Raw genomic sequence first — 15,717 nt, forward strand, 5'->3', positions numbered from 1 at the left:
CTCTCTCGCGCGTACTCCTCAGATCATACGAACTACGTTACCCGAGATGCCCTGCGGCAGGACTTTACAGTACAGTACTGTACTTACATTTTTCTTGAGAAGGAAGGACTCCATAGGGGCGTGGACCGGATACCGCGGCTAAAAAGCTGGGTGGGGCTGACTGACGTCTGTGCTTACAAACTCCCTGTTAATACCGGCGTCGCGTTTCGAAAGGGAGGCCCTTTTGCTGTGGGATTCCGTTTCCAAGTAATCCCCCCTCGGGTTCAACGGGGTTTATTTGCTCCCAGGTAATCGGGAGGTGCCGCTTCGGAGCGAGGTCGGTGCAACCTAGGCAGGGAAAGATGACTTCCTCGTGTCTGAAAACACGCACAGACGTTTTAATTAGCTAAAGCAATAAGCTTTGCCCACCTGCAGGTCAAGACTTCCTGCCTGGCTATTATTTCTCTCTCTCCGGTTAGAGGGCCAAAGGAGACAATTGCCAACAGGGAAAGCCACGACTTCACCAAACTGTGAGTTGGCAAGGAGCGCGTTGTCGCCTTTCCCACCCCCCACCCCCCCAAAAAAGTCGAAGCAAAGAGGGGAATTTAGGCTCTAACTCAGCTTTTCTCAACGTTGGGGAACCTTAGAGGTTGCTGGACTACAACTCCCATCAACACTAGTGAGGAGGGCCGACAGTCAGGGATGATGGGAGCTGTAGTCCCAACAGTGTGGCGACCCAGTGACGACTAGCTGTATCGTGTGTAGGAAAGGTGGCAGTTCTCTCTCTAATTAATGCCTTCCTAATGGTCTCTGTTCTAGGAAAAGAGAAATACGGTAAGCCGACTGCTGTCATTGCAGATGCGAGGGAGGAGGTTGGGGTGTTCGGGTATATTCGGAGCATGCCAAGTCTTTTACAGCCTTTCTCAAATTTAAGTCCCCCGATATTAGTGGCTGGGGAAACCTAGCCAGATGAGCGGGGTATAAATAATCAGCATTAGTATTGAACTACAGCTCCCATCGTCCCTAACTACTGGTCTTGTAGCTAGGAATGATGGGAGTTGTAGTCCAACGACAACTGGGGGCCTAAGCTTAAGAGAGGCAGGACTACATCTCTATGGCGCAAGCGAAACGGGAAAACTACAGTACCCAACATGCTTCGCAGCAAATTGCCCCCTAGTTTTGTTTGGTTTTAAAAGCAAAAGCAACAAGAACGCCGCGCTGTTCATTGTGATGCTGTTCATTGTGATGCGACGAAAGGAACATCCCAAGAGGGGGTAGATCACTGCCAGTTTTTAACTCTGTGAGTAGATCGCAGTCTCTTGGAAGTTGGCTACCCCTGCTCTTGAGGAAGTGCCGTTTGGAGTTCACAGTTGGTCATTAAGCCCATAAAAGTACTGGCCGGCTGTGGATTTGGGTGTTTTCTTTACTTGTCTCACATTCATAGATCAGTAGTTCTCAAACGGTGTGGTGCGTGGGAAAGATTCAAGGGCAATCAAATTTTTAAACATTTCAGTGATGTATAGTGTATGCAGTGCTTTTTTTCTTTAAAAAATGTTTAGGGGTACTCTCATTTTGACTCAAGAAAATCACCATTTTATAGTTCAAATCGGGAAAAATAAATACATTAAATGGACAAAAGTACAAAGATTCACAAAATATTTAGGGGTATGCATACACCCTGCTGAGTGTATGTATGTGTGTGTGTGCATACACTATACATCAGTGAAATCATCACTGATATACTGTATATATGTTATTTGCAGAACAGGGATAGATAGCTTTTCAAAATGTGTTGATGAGATGAGAGTTTGCTTGCTTCAAATTAGTCCCAATATAAATGAGATTACACGCCAAAAGCCTCTCATAGAGTTTGTGTTCATACTTAAAGTACTGTATATACGGAAGAGGCTTGTTTATAATTAGGGAATGATTCATGTTCTTACGTGGCTGCATTGTTTTATACTTTCTGGATGCCCCATGATCATGCTATAAAGTAGTTGTGTTCTGTGTTATAAATCAAGCACTGCCAGGAATTACTTCTTTTTGTTTTCCAACGTATTTCTTATCAATAAAAAATCCAATGTGGCACAAGCAATTTTTTATTCTGAAAGTATGGCCCAGAGAAAACCCCAGACTCCAGAAACAAGGGGAAGTAAAACCCAGGCCTCATCTACTAGCCAAAGCAACAAGAGGGAGAACTATAAAATGCATTTGGAAATAAGATAATACTGCCTTTCTCTCTTTTTAGATTTTGAAACTTGAACATTTGAAACTTGAACATGTACATAAAACGCAAAAAGGAATCTAGCAAAAAGGAGGATATTTCAGATACCAAGGTAGGAAAATCTGTGGAGGCGCAAATGTGGAGTGGAAATAAGTTTGTATTCACATAATGGCCTTTTTTGCACAAAATGGTAAGCTAGAGCAGCGTTTCTCAACCGCTGTTCCGCGGCACACTAGTGTGCCGCGAGACGCTGGCTGGTGTGCTGCGACGTGCACACCACGTTGTTAAGGTTTGTATGGCTGGGTGTGAGAGACAGGAAAGGAAAGGAAGCACTGTATGTCCTAGCGGAACTTAAATTTTTTTATATATATAAAATAATTTTTATTAATTTTACATAATAAAGAAAGACATACAGAACATATTCTACCTTCTTCTCTCCCTCCCTCCATGAGCCCCCTTCTGCCACAAGAGAGACTCATGCACAGTGAACAGTCGAAGGCAGTCCATTTTGTAGTTGAGTTTCTCCCCACCTCACTCCTCCCCCCCAGAGCTCCCCCTGCCACCAGAGGCTCCAGGATGGTAAGGAAAGGTAAAGGCGGGTATCCACCCAGCTAGTTTTCCATAATTACATTAAAAACTAAAAAGAAAGAAAGAAAAAGAAGGAAAGAAAAAGAGAAAAAGAAAGAAAAAGAAAATAAAGAAAAAACCAAACATCTTATTTTATATCCCTTAACATTGTCTTAGTGACTTCCTCATATCTCCTCTTCCTGGTTTTCATAATTTCTATTTACTAATCATAGCAGATTTCTTCATTCCACTTTCAATTCTTATTCTTAGAGCACACATTCCAATATCTATATCTAATACCAAAACTTATCTCTTTCCTTTCTTAACATATTTCCCACTTTCCTCCTGTCCACTCCCCACAGGCCCCCTCCTGCCACGAGAGAGTCCCATGAGAGGTGGACAGCCAGAAGCGGTCCATTTTATAGTTGAGTTTCTCTCCACCCCACCCTCCCCCCCAGAGCCCCCCCTGCCACAGGAGGCTCCAGGATGACAAGGGGAGGCGGAGGTGGTTGTCCACCCAACCAGCTATCTAAACATACAATTTCTATTTTATTAACCTAAAAACAATTTTTTTTGCACTTCATAAATCTAATTCCACACAATAATCATATTTTGTATTCCCAAACCATTTCCCCCCCCCACCCCAACAAGAAATATCAAATACTTATTCAAATCTCTGAACTCAAATATCTTCACCTTATTTTTCTAAATACCTCCTCCTCTCCCCTGGATTCTTTCCCCCATTCGGTACAGCAATTCCATTATCCAGCCAAGATTTCAAAACCGTTTTTCAACCTACTTTTAATACATTTAACATTTTTCTCATCCCACCCCCATTCTTTCCCATTTTAAAAACCAAGCCTTTGTCCTCCCCTCCTTCTGCCTCTCCCACCCCTCCATCTCACTCCCTTGCCCAATTGCATTTTCCCAATCTTTCCAGCTTCCTTCTAGAGTCAGTTCCCTTTCTTGATGATCCATTTCCACAGTAATCAGTTTCCAAAATGTTTCTTGATAGTTCTTTTCTTCATGATGAGGTCTTTCTTCATGTTGAAATCTTTCTTCTTCTTTTTCTTTATTTTGTTGGACCTCATCTGAAGCTTGTTTTTCAGATTCATTTTCATTTGGAAAAGTGTCATTTGTTTCCTGTACTTGGTCCAAAGTGCTTGCAAACAGTCTATTGATCTGTTGCTGCCCCTTTAAAAGATCTTCCAGTAAATTCAACACCGTCTGTTGGAAAGCAGATGTTCCGGATGTTGACATTCTTTCCAAGTCAAGGGCCGAGTTGAGATTAGAGGACAAAGAACAATGGAGTTTCAATCCTCAAAAACAGTAGAATCCATCTTGGCTAAAACCATTCTATAGTCCTTAACCAATTCAGTTTTAGCGGAACTTAAATTTTTTGGCTCAGATTCTTCTCCACCCTACATGTTCCCAGGAGTTGGGTGGTGGAAAAACAAGACCTGTAGGATGATGTGCCCTCTTGATGCGCATAATTAATTCAGTATGTGTGTTTATGGGGTTTCTAAAAGAAGTGTCCTTTCAAAACCTCATTAATTCAGTGTATGTGTGATTTAGAAGAGATTTTAAAAAAATCAAAAAGAAAATGTTAAATCATAAATAGTTACATAAAACAACACAAATTTGTCACGGCATCTTTCTGTTTGTTCGCGTAGACAAGGTAGATTTCCAGGGGGCCTCAGTATTATTTTTTCCCTATTTCATTTCTTATTCCAAGGCTTCCAGTGAAAAGCGATCGCACCACCCATCTAGCTCATCTTCGCATAGAAGTGAAAAGGTGAGACGTGTGTTCAGTTCGTAAGAACAAACAGCAAGTAAAATAGCATATGGAGAAGAAAGCATTTATTAGAGTGGTGTACTAGAAGTTTGTCTGTTGCCTTTAGATTTGCTTAAATCAGGGGTCCCCAAACTACGGCCCCCGGGCCGGATGCGGCCCAATCGGCCTTCCAATCCGGCCCGCGACGACCCCCGCCGCCCGCTGCCGCCGCCCGCTCTCACGGCGCACGGCGCAGCGACGATCTAAAAAATCGGCAAAAAAAATCGCCGAAAATCCTTTGTGCGCATGCGTATGGGCCTCTCCCGACCCGGAAGAGTTCATTTCTGGTGCACTTCCGGGTCGGGGGAGGCCCATACGCATGCGCACAAGCGATTTTCGGTGATTTTTTTCCTGTGCGTGTGCGCATGCGCACGGGCGCGCACTCCCCCGCCCTCCGGCCCGCTGCGCGCGCACTCCCCTGCCCTCTGGCCCACCGTGCGGTCGGCGCGGCGGGCACCGGCCCGCCGCGCGGTAAGTCTGGGGACCCCTGGCTTAAATTATCCTTGGCTTAAGTATTTCAATTGCTTTATGACTATAGACTCTGTTCAGCTGTATTTATAATGTTAAATATAAGCTGGGTTGATGCATGCTTTAATTCAACCCTGATAGTTTAATAAATTTCTTTAATCAGAAAATGCTCATGCATTGTAGCTGCTCTGCTGCCTTGTGAAAGTCTGGGACACTACTCTGTATTTAATTGGAGGCTAATTACCAACCTGAGCTTCTCTTGGAGGAAGGGTGGGATATCAATTTAATGTATGAATAATAATGCAGATTTTTAAAAAAACTTTCAGAGTCACGAAAAGACAGAAATTAGGAGTCATCATGCAAAAGAGCAGCCAACGAGTAAAGGGTAAATTGTTACTTGGAATTAAAGGCACTCATTTAAAAATATTTATGCTTATTCTGACAAAATAATTGCCATTTCTTGTGGATTCATAGTGCAATCCTATAATGTACTCAGAAGAAAGCCCCATTAAGTTCAGTGGGACTTATTTCCAGATACGTTTGTATTGAACTGCAGATTCAGAAAGTAAAATAGTCTGTGTGGGTGGTGGGGAACAACACTCTGTGAAATCTGTTCATTTATTTGAGGTCTCAGTAAATTAAAAATGAAAGCGTATTGTCTGGCTTTTCACCAATTAAATTTATACCCTTATTGCTAAAGGTAGCTTTTAAAAAAGATAAAACATATGAACATCAAATTTAAAGATTATTTTAAAAGCTGCCACTCAGTCTAGAGAATGGAAAACATTGCTGTTCGTTTTGCTCAAGGTGGAGAAGGATCAGCTTCTCTATTTTAACCTGGTGTAAAAATAAGTTTATATTGTCTGCCACATTTTCTAGTACACAAGTAATAATCTAATTCTCTTTCAACATTTTTCCATTGAGTTTAACCCTAAGTTAGTTCTGTAAGAAACTGCACTGTTTCTGTACGAAACTTCCACTGTCAAATTTCTTTGTAATAGTTTTCTCTTGCTGATCCTTCTGTAGGTCAGATGATAGTGCTGGATACACGAAAAGAAAAAGGAGTCTGGATCTCAAAGATACTACTAAAATTATCCAAAAAGAGGCTTCCAAAGCTATCAATCTTGTCTGTGGTACTCTAAGGCCTATTGAAGAGCGTGAAAAGGTCACTATGCATTTTAAAAAGAAAGCTGAATGTGAAGGAAAGACAAACAGTCTGGATTCTGCAGCAGCCTTTCCTCGGAAGGAGGGCTCCAACAAAGGGATGTGCAGTGATCCTGATGTGAAAAGAGGGAAAAGGGAATTGCAGGATTTGAGGATTCTTAATAGCCAAAAGAAGAAGAAAAAGAAGGTTGAGGCGGAATGTGCCAAATTAAAACAAACTGTAAAACGTGTGCTGGAGTTGAAGGAAACTTCACAGAACACTTCAAAAAAGTCACATCCCATCTTTTCATCCTATAGCTTATCAGGTACTAAACTACCGTCTTGGCAATCCTCTGTGCGCCCTCCTGAAGGAGCTCAACATGCTTCATTAGAACTACCGCGCAAAACTGACAAAGGGATGAAATGTGCACCCTTGCACCACTTGCATGAACTATATCACCAGAGAGAGCATAAACAGAAAGAACAATTTCATCATGAATCTCGCAAGAATATTGGTAATGCAAGGACCCAAGGGGATAGATTTGAGCCCGCAGCATTTCAGATGAGTCAGGTAAAGCTGTTAAAAGTGTGCTATGAGAATTGAGGTGGTAGTTTTGCTTTGTGTAGCAACAATAGCAGTGGCTTTTATAACTTCCCCGTGCTTGTTATGCAGGAATGGTTGCAAATAGCTTATTTAGTTTAGACACTGGAATGATTCTGAGATAACTCTTAAAGACTTAAACCATATTTTAGCATTAGAAGAGTGAGCCACTTGAATTTGCACCTCTCTGCTTCAGAGCAGCCATAAATAAGGGTTCAGATGCTTTTGCTTAATCACAACTTGCTATGCCATCCAAACCTGCACATATGGCCAATCAAACCATAGCTTATGAAATGGCTTTTGCTTTCATGAACTATAATTAATATTATGCGCAGATTAGGGTTTGGACAGAACCCTAAACTCAGATTTAAATCACAACTGAAGCAAAAGCTTTGATTGGATCTGAAAACTGTCATTGCCATCAATGTATGTGGTGTGTTGCTTCACTTCATAAACAGAAAAGGCAGCTCTTGATATAAAGACACTGAAGGATCTTAAATCTTACAGTGTTAAAAACAATAGTGTTAAAGGATGATTGTGGAAATTGCATGTACTTGTGCATTGTTGTAGTCTGGTGATGAGAATTAAATAGTTAACCCAAAGACCTCTCAGAAAAGGTGGACTTTGAGGATATAGACTGTGGGCTACTCCAGATACCAAGAAGTAAGCAGTGTGCAGAACGTGCAATCAAAGTGATGCAGGAACCTTACGATGCTTGCAGCAGAAACAAAGGCAAACTGCAACTTCAATTTATTTTAAGCAATAAGAAGTGATGTACAATGTACAAAACATGATACAGGTATTAGAAAATTTGCAAGCTATTTTCCTGTGTTGTGATACACGCTATGCCTATTACATAATACATTATACAGTTACATATACAAAAATTGGATTTATTGATTTTTGGGGGGACCTTTTTCAAAAGATTTGGAAATGACAGTTCATTCTTTTGCTTTTAGGCAAAAGTTCATCTAAGTAAGCTTCAGGAACATGAGGCTGTAAAATAGTTATAACCCTTGATCTTTACTAGACCATTCCATGAAGATCATTTTGAATTCCAAGGGCCGCCTCATGGCATTTGTTTGCTGGGTTTGCTCTCACCTTACAACCATGCCAACTCCAGCCTCCCTGGAGCCTCTGTGACAAGGACATTGTGCCAGTTCTCATGTGTCAGTGCAGTTTTATGCCCCCATCAAGGGGTCCCAAATTTATAATCTTATGACTGTGGCATCTGTTACCTAACCTTTTGGGGATATGCGCTCTCCCACCTCCTGGTTTGCTGGCTTGTTACTCTCCCGTGTGCGTGACTGTACCATGAAGAAGAGCTGATCGCTCACGTGCAGCCATAGTCCTTCGAGTGGGACATCTGTGCAGCCACAAAACTTGCCCTTCCTCACTGCAGACTAGCTCATAGTTTGCACTTGCAGTGTCTCTAACTGAGGCGAGGGTCTTTGCCTTGACCCTGAGCAAGGGGCAGGGGCCACAGGTTCAGCTAAACCCAAGAAGTTTTCGAAATAGTGTTCTGCATAGGCAAATTCAGTATATGTTGCTGCTCAGATAACCACTCAAAGAACTATGGTTACAAGGAAGTCACCTGCTCATGTCTAAGCCTCATGAAATTTTCCTTAGCCTTTTTTGTGTTCTCTAGAAAGAGTGTGTGTGTGTGTGTGCGCACACATCCGTTGTGGTGAATGGCCGTCTTGCACTCTCCCTCGCTTCTCCTTCCCTCTTGAAATTGCTTCCATCTCCCAATGAACTTCCAACCCTGCAAATAATAGTTACTCAGGCTTTCTCTTTAGCGCAAAGCTTTTGATACAGTACAGATACTTGAAGTGATTAATTTTTGTTACAGAGCTCTGAAGCCTCGTGCCACTCTTCTTCCTGTGAAGCTATTGAAAGTACCGACACAGACCAAGAGGTTAGTGGTTATGTAACCTAGCAGGTGGACTTTAGCATTCCCTAGCTGCAATTCTTGCACCACACACATTGCCTTTCGCTTTACTATTGGCTCCATAGCTTGTCAAGAAGCATAAGCAGGTCTGTGTTATACACTAATCGCAAAACTCAGTTGGTAGAGCATGAGACTCTTAATCCCAGGGTTGTGGGTTTCATGCCCCATGTTGGGCAAAAAGATTCCCGCATTGCAGGGGGTTGGACTACATAACCCTCGTGGTCCCTTCCAACGTTACAGTTCTGTGATTCACTCTCTAAGCACGAATCCTCATGCAGCCAAAATGGCCCCATCCAAAAATGCAGGATCATCAGACTTGGGGAAACCCCATGTTAAAAGAAAGCCCCAGGAACAACAAGAACCAAGAGAAGGAACCCAAACATAGCCCTCAAGGACTGAGCATGCTCAGTGGCCAAGGAATATGCAAGAGGGTATCATTCTGGGAGTGGGGTGTGAGCCTTAGTTGGTGCCCAGTGATGTGAACTCCCAGTGCCAGCCTTGATTTCAAGTTTACATGGCTATTTTCCATAGATGCAGATTGTTGAAGAACTGCATGCTGCTCGCATTGATAAAACAATGGCTTTGCCTGTGGTTCAGACTTGTGGAGAGCTGACCAACATGGAGATAGATCTTCCAGATGATGAATCAAATATGTCTGCTAGTAAGTTTATATGCATCAAGTATTTTTGATTTCTCTTCCGTAACAAGGGAATAAATCAATACAGAATCCAAATAACAGAATTTCTCTCTGTGTGTGTTTCTTCTTTTGTAACAGGAACTCTTTCTGGCCTGAATAGTTTGATTGTGATTGATACTAATATAATGATCAGCCATCTAGAATTCATCAAGTCTTTGAAGAACACAGATATCCCAGGTGTGTGTGGATTTATTAATTCCGTTTTCATTTCCATTTATAAACTGCTTACTATCTGAAGATCTTGACGTGGTTTAGAATACATAAATGTATATAAACATAATAAGTACATGCCAAATGATTCCCACAAAAATGAAACATGCATAAACAAAATCAACATATGAAGCACAATATCCTCATAAAGGCAGAGTGCATTACGAGGCACTATAGTGCAAACTTTCAGCCAAAGTAACACACGTTGTGCCACTCACCCAGACTCACTAACCATCCTTTCTGTATGACCATGACAGTAATCAATTGCCTCAAACATCTCTGTCAACCAACCACTTGCATAAATCACATAAAATTATACACAACAATATTACAGCCCACATGAGGATCACAGCCAAACATACACATGTAAGATACTATTGCCATCTCTGAAGCACTAATGGTATCATGCCCCACACCCACTAGACCACGAGTGGCCAACTTCCAGGAGACTGCGATCTACTCGCAAAGTTATAAACTGGAGGTGATCTACCCCCGTTTTATTGGGGTTCAAGTCAAAGTTGTTGAGCTTTTTTAGAGAGGGGTGCAGGGTAAAAACTTCAGTTGGGGGGGCTGGCTAACTTTCAGGGGCAAGGGGATTACTCGCTCACCAAAATATTGCTGCAAAAACTCCGTTCTTTGTTCCACAGAACAGGATAAAATGCAGGGAGGGGAGAGGGGCCAGGGCCGGGTGCTCTTAGACAAAAACAAAGTAAAAGGAGCCCACGGTCAACAGTGATTGCCTGCAGCCTCCCGGGGATCGACCAGTCGATCCCGATCGACCTGTTGGACATCCCTGCACTAGTCTATCAAATACTCATCTCTCTCACCTGAGAAGGATCTGCTTTTAAATCTGAATAGGCTCTCACCTTGGTGGAGTAGAAAACTTACTTTCGTCCACTCAGTCACAACCACATAAATGTAGCATGCACAGTATTGCACAACCTCAGCTCCTGATAAATGACCAGTTAGCATTGGTGGCAGATACAAACATCAACCACACACTCAAGGTATCTCTGAAGGTCTTCACAGACTCAGGTGCTCTCCTTTTCTACCAGAACATTGGCCCACTCCGTCACACAACAAATTGACACAATATTGGCCAACATCTTGTGCTCTGGCTGTTCATCTTTGACTGAGAGTTACAGGATGAACCTTTTGGCTCATGCCTTTGCCAGGCACAAGATTTATGTACAATACCAGAGGAGGTGGGAAAGAGAAAAAGCAATCTCATCAGGAGCCCCAGCTGTGGAAAATACAGATCACATTTTACCTTGCCCAAAGGCTACATTTTCCCTATCAGATGCTTACGTCCTGATTCTGCTAAATGTGGTCAGTGCTATGCAGATCCAGTGGCAGAATATCCAATAGTGAGCTGAATTAGTTTTTTAATCACAGTGAAAAGATGTACAGCGTTTTGAAGAACTACCATAAATTAATAACACGTAAGCTATGTTTTTCCTGTTTAGGAGTTGGCAGATTTGTGCTTGTCATTCCTTGGGTCGTTTTGCAAGAACTGGATAACTTAAAAAGAGGGAAAATATTGGCAAAGGTTGGGCAAAAAGCAATCCCTGCAGTTCACTTCATCTACACTTGCCTGAAGAACCAAGATCCAAGGTTGTGGGGTCAATCTATGCAACTTGCTTCTCAGCAAACACGTAAGTTGTGACAGAGCTGGTGGATTGTAGTAGAATTTGCCTTGTAGCCTGGTTAAGAAGGCAGTTGACATCTTTTGTGGATGGAAGAACCTTTTAACAAAAAAAAAATTCAGGCCTTTGAAAATACTGTGGTGATACTGTTTGGAACTACTATTTATATGTTGCCTATTTTTTAATCACTTGGTTTTATTTTCTCCTTGAAATCTTTGGGCTGCAAGTTGCTTAATGTGATTGGATGACATAACGGTTTGTGTCCAATGCTCCATGCAAGTAGTTTCACTGGTGCAACGGGACTGTTATTTCCTCCTCTCACAGACCCAATAATCTTCTGTGGAGGGAATTGTGTAGCATTTGAACATAGCCTGCATTTCCAGAGCAAGTTAAATATATTGCCTGTGCTTCAAAAGCAAGTAAGTGAGAGCTGCCAGGTGTCATTTTTGCCTGCTTTAACAATGATGTGTAAACGCTATTCATTCAAGTTCAAGTTATTTGAAAGCATGATATGCTGCTAACTCGCTTTTGCCAAATTTACAGGTAGTTTCTGTGTTGAGAACAATGATGATCGCGTGTTGCAATGCTGCCTGCAATATCAGAACCTCTTTCCTCAAGCTGAAATTGTACTAATGACGTAAGTTCTGTCCAACTAGAGAGCTAAATTTGATAAGAACCATTATGCTGTAGTTTTAAAAACAAAAATGGCAGGAAAGATATTCCCAGCTACATACCATTGTTTTAAAAAAAGTGTTTGTGATTATGTAAATCAGAGCCCTTTAGGTTCTCCCTAAGGCCTCATTTCTTCCTTCTGTCCTATTTAATTTTGTATTCCCTGCTTAACTGAAAATGATGCTTCTTTTCATAACACGAATCCAAGAAGTTTCCATCCTGTTTTTAGAAAGGATTGGTGAGGACATTAGTAATATCAAATGAGGGAAGAAGCAGTCAAGTCATACAAATGAAAGGTATTCAGAACAGAGCCTGGCTATAGCTGAGATCTGCTCATGTATGAATTCTGTGGAATCAGTACAAAAATAGGTGGCCTCTGTCTAGAAAGCCAAGTCTCTCCACTAGAGTGTAAAAAAAATGCCTATCTTTGAAAACAAGATTTTTGCTCTGCTAGTTTTGTAGCAGTTATATTTTAAAATAGCTCTAAACAGACATAGATAAACGAATTGGACCAGATGTTGGCTCTTTTGCCATGGAAGAAGGCATAATAACCCTGTTCTACTTACCACTCAAGTAATGCAAAATGAAAATAATTTTATTTTCACAGGGATGATAAAAACCTGTGCAGCAAAGCCCTTGTCAGTGAAGTTAAGGCACTTAGCAAAGCAGACTTTGTTACTGCGCTCCAGAAGCTGACTATAGACACCATAATGCTGACTCAAGATGCTTCTAGTGGCCAGTCCCAATCGGAAAGAGGTTTGTTTTCCTTAATGCATTAGGATTACCATAGTGGCCACACAAGTTAAATAATGCTGCAACCCTATACATATCTTCTCAGAAACAAGACCCACTGAATTGAACAGAGCTTACTCTCAGAAAACTGGGGTGGTAGTCAACTAGGTTTTACTCACAGTAGACCTGTTGAAATAATTGACCTAACTTGGTTGTGTTCATTTTTTTTCAGTGGGTCTATCCTGAGTAAAACTTAGTTGAATGCCACCCAGCCTAAAGCTGACAAATAGTAGTTTGCAAACATTTTTATTCTCTTTGAGAACCTGACTGACAATGATAAACATTTCCAGTAACTTCCAATATTTCACGTAGTTCTAATAATCTTCTAACAGTTGATATATGAAGGACTGAAATACTGAACTTCATTGGCATAAGATCCTTCCCAGTAGTGGCTCCTACCCTGTGGAATGCCCTCTCATCAGATGTCAAGAAAATAAACATCTATCTGACTTTTGTAAGATATCTGAAGGCAGCCTTGTTTTTAATATTTGAGGGGTTTTTGTGTTTTAATATTTTGTTGGAAGCGGCGCAGAGTGGGTGGGCTGACCCAGACAGATGAGTGGCATATAAATAATAAAATAATAATAATAATTACTGTTATTACTGTGCCACATAGAAACTTTTATAAGATTAAAGGAGAGGATATGTTGGTAGTTCTCAACTATAGAACTACATAGAAAGGAGCCAACAGTTTTTTATCGGGCCAGTTAAAATGAGCAGGTAGATACTGGATGAAATAAGATTCTGATTAAACTCTTCAGGGAACTTGGGGAATTTCCTTTTGAGGTGACTGCCAATAGTCGATTGGGTGAGCATCAGAGATTGCTTAAGTGTAGTGAATTCTAACACTTTCCCAACCTTGAGGCCCCAGGTGTTAGATTATAACTCCCATCATCCCTACCTAGCAGGACCAGTGGGGGATTATGGGAGTTGTAGACCCAATGTTAAGAAAGGCTGCTATAGAGGCTGGACCATGTGACCCTCTCTAGGTGCTCTCCGCGTTGTGGCAGTGCTTCATTTGTAGTAGTAGAAGCCATTTTAATTCCACTAGTGCACTTGAAATACAGCCCCAAGAGAACCGAAAATGAGCCATTTCTCTCAGTGGCAGAGGTTGCCCTGAGATGGGTGATTCCTCCTCCTCCTTGCCTCATGGTCAGGGCCATGATCATCAGTGCAGACTGTTTAGCTTTGGTTGGGGGAGATTCCACCCAGATATGATCCTCCCTTCTTCATAGTAGCAAGACTTGCCCAACACATTAGAAACTGTATGCACCTGCAATTCAAAATACCTGTGCTTAATATGCTATACAGGCGTCGGTGGCACTGTGGTCTAATCCACTGAGCCTAGGGCTTGCCAATCGGAAGGTCGGCGGTTCGAATCCCCGCGACGGGGTGAGCTCCCGTTGCTCGGTCCAGGCTTCTGCCAATCTAGCAGTTCAAAAGCACTCCGGCAGGAAGCTAAATAGCATTTCCGTGCACTGCTCTGGTTTCACCAGAAGCGGCTTAGTCATGCTGACCACATGACCCGGAAAAACTGTCTGAGGACAAACGTCGGCTCCCTCGGCCAGTAAAGCGAGATGAGCGCCACAACCCCAGAGTCTTCTGCAACTAGACTTAATTGTCAGGGGTCCCTTTACCTTTACCTTTAATATGCTATATGTTGAGTGGGATAGAGTTTCATGCATTTGATGAAATGGACCATAGTCCATGAAAACATATGCCATTTTTTTATTAAAAAGTTAGTTTTTAAGATGCCACAATACTCTTCATTGTTTTATTCCTGCAAGAGACTGACATAGCTACCCCTCTGGAAATGGATACAGTTTCTAAAATAGGAAAGGGGGGACTATTAATGGGACTTAATTGTTAATGTTTTGATCTTTTATAGCCTCAAGTGAACAAGGAATTTAAGATCCATTGTGCTTGCTTAACAGATACGATAACCAAGAAGGCTGGGGATAAATTTGCTGATCCTGTTCCAAGGATTATTGTTGACATTAAAGAAAGCTTGCAAGAAGTTTTATCTTGTATACTGGAAACTGAAATGAAGAATGCTTTTGGAGACCTTTGGGAAGAGGTGATTACCTTCAAGTATTCTTTCATGCTTTTAAAGCAGGGATGCGGAGCCTCTAGTCTGTGGGCCAGATTAGGCCTGTCAAATATCTGCTTAAGAAGAAACTTTGCAAATTTGAGCAAGTTTCGGAATACACTCTTCATAAATGTTTGTAGAATGTCTGAGCCCACTTTGAAGTCCGTTGGTTCAGAGTTTGCACAGTCACAGTGAATGTGCTGTTGCTTAAACCTATCCACTTGTCTTATGCTGTAATCTCATTGCTTACTACCATGCCAGTGGCTGCCTCACACAATGAATTTCTTACATAGATTCTACAGTTGTGTCAGAAATTGTACATATTTTATTATTTTTATTATTATTATTAATAATAATAATTTATTATTTATTATTTATACCCCGCCCATCTGGCTGGGCTTCCCCAGCCACTCTGGGTGGCTTCCAACCAAATATTAAAAACGGTACAGCATCAAACATTAAAAACTTCCCTAAACAGGGCTGCCTTCAGTTGTCTTCTAAAAGTAAAATAATTGCTTATTGTCTTGACATTATGTATTTTGACAATTTATTTGCTGCTTAATTAAAATCGTGTCTAAGTGGTGCACAAGTAACTTGGTACAAGAAAGATAAAAATCAGTTAAAACTATAAAACCAGAATTCATTAAAAATGCCCGCAGTAATAAAATAGTATTCCGCCGGTGCTGGACTTCAACCAGAAGGGAGTTCCGTAAAATTGAGACCACAGTACGTACTGAATATTTGGCTCTCTGGAGGACCACTAACGGTGGCTTCCCAGAAGATCTGATTGATCAGGCAGGGATGCAATAAACCAGGCAGTCCTCAAGGTTTGTCGGACGCAAGT

At 41.7% G+C, this 15,717-nt stretch overlaps 1 protein-coding gene across 6 annotated transcripts in view; it reads left to right on the forward strand.

Annotated features, from left to right (window-relative positions):
* The first annotated feature begins 10 nt into the window (after positions 1 to 10).
* SWT1 (SWT1 RNA endoribonuclease homolog) overlaps positions 11 to 15,717 on the forward strand; it is a 29,614-nt gene continuing 13,907 nt past the window's right edge. For 3 of the 6 annotated variants that reach the window (XR_015951228.1, XR_015951229.1, XM_088674870.1), the window contains exons 1-12: positions 11 to 509; positions 2,228 to 2,315; positions 4,506 to 4,565; positions 5,399 to 5,457; positions 6,099 to 6,786; positions 8,669 to 8,734; positions 9,299 to 9,428; positions 9,543 to 9,641; positions 11,141 to 11,329; positions 11,864 to 11,957; positions 12,600 to 12,748; positions 14,719 to 14,861. Coding sequence is in view for 4 of the 6 variants with exons in the window: in XM_088674870.1 (XP_088530996.1) it covers positions 2,259 to 2,315; positions 4,506 to 4,565; positions 5,399 to 5,457; positions 6,099 to 6,786; positions 8,669 to 8,734; positions 9,299 to 9,428; positions 9,543 to 9,641; positions 11,141 to 11,329; positions 11,864 to 11,957; positions 12,600 to 12,748; positions 14,719 to 14,861 (1,734 nt within the window). In the remaining 2 variants the exon portion in view is untranslated. Of the gene's footprint in view, positions 814 to 1,170; positions 1,280 to 2,227; positions 2,316 to 4,505; positions 4,566 to 5,398; positions 5,458 to 6,098; positions 6,787 to 8,668; positions 8,735 to 9,298; positions 9,429 to 9,542; positions 9,642 to 11,140; positions 11,330 to 11,863; positions 11,958 to 12,599; positions 12,749 to 14,718; positions 14,862 to 15,717 lie in introns of those variants that run through there. The other 3 variants (XM_088674872.1, XM_088674871.1, XM_088674873.1) reach the window with 3 other exon arrangements.

Source organism: Zootoca vivipara, chromosome 7, assembly GCF_965207765.1.
Source record: "Zootoca vivipara chromosome 7, rZooViv2.hap1.1, whole genome shotgun sequence".
Taxonomy (NCBI): Eukaryota; Metazoa; Chordata; class Lepidosauria; order Squamata; family Lacertidae; genus Zootoca; species Zootoca vivipara.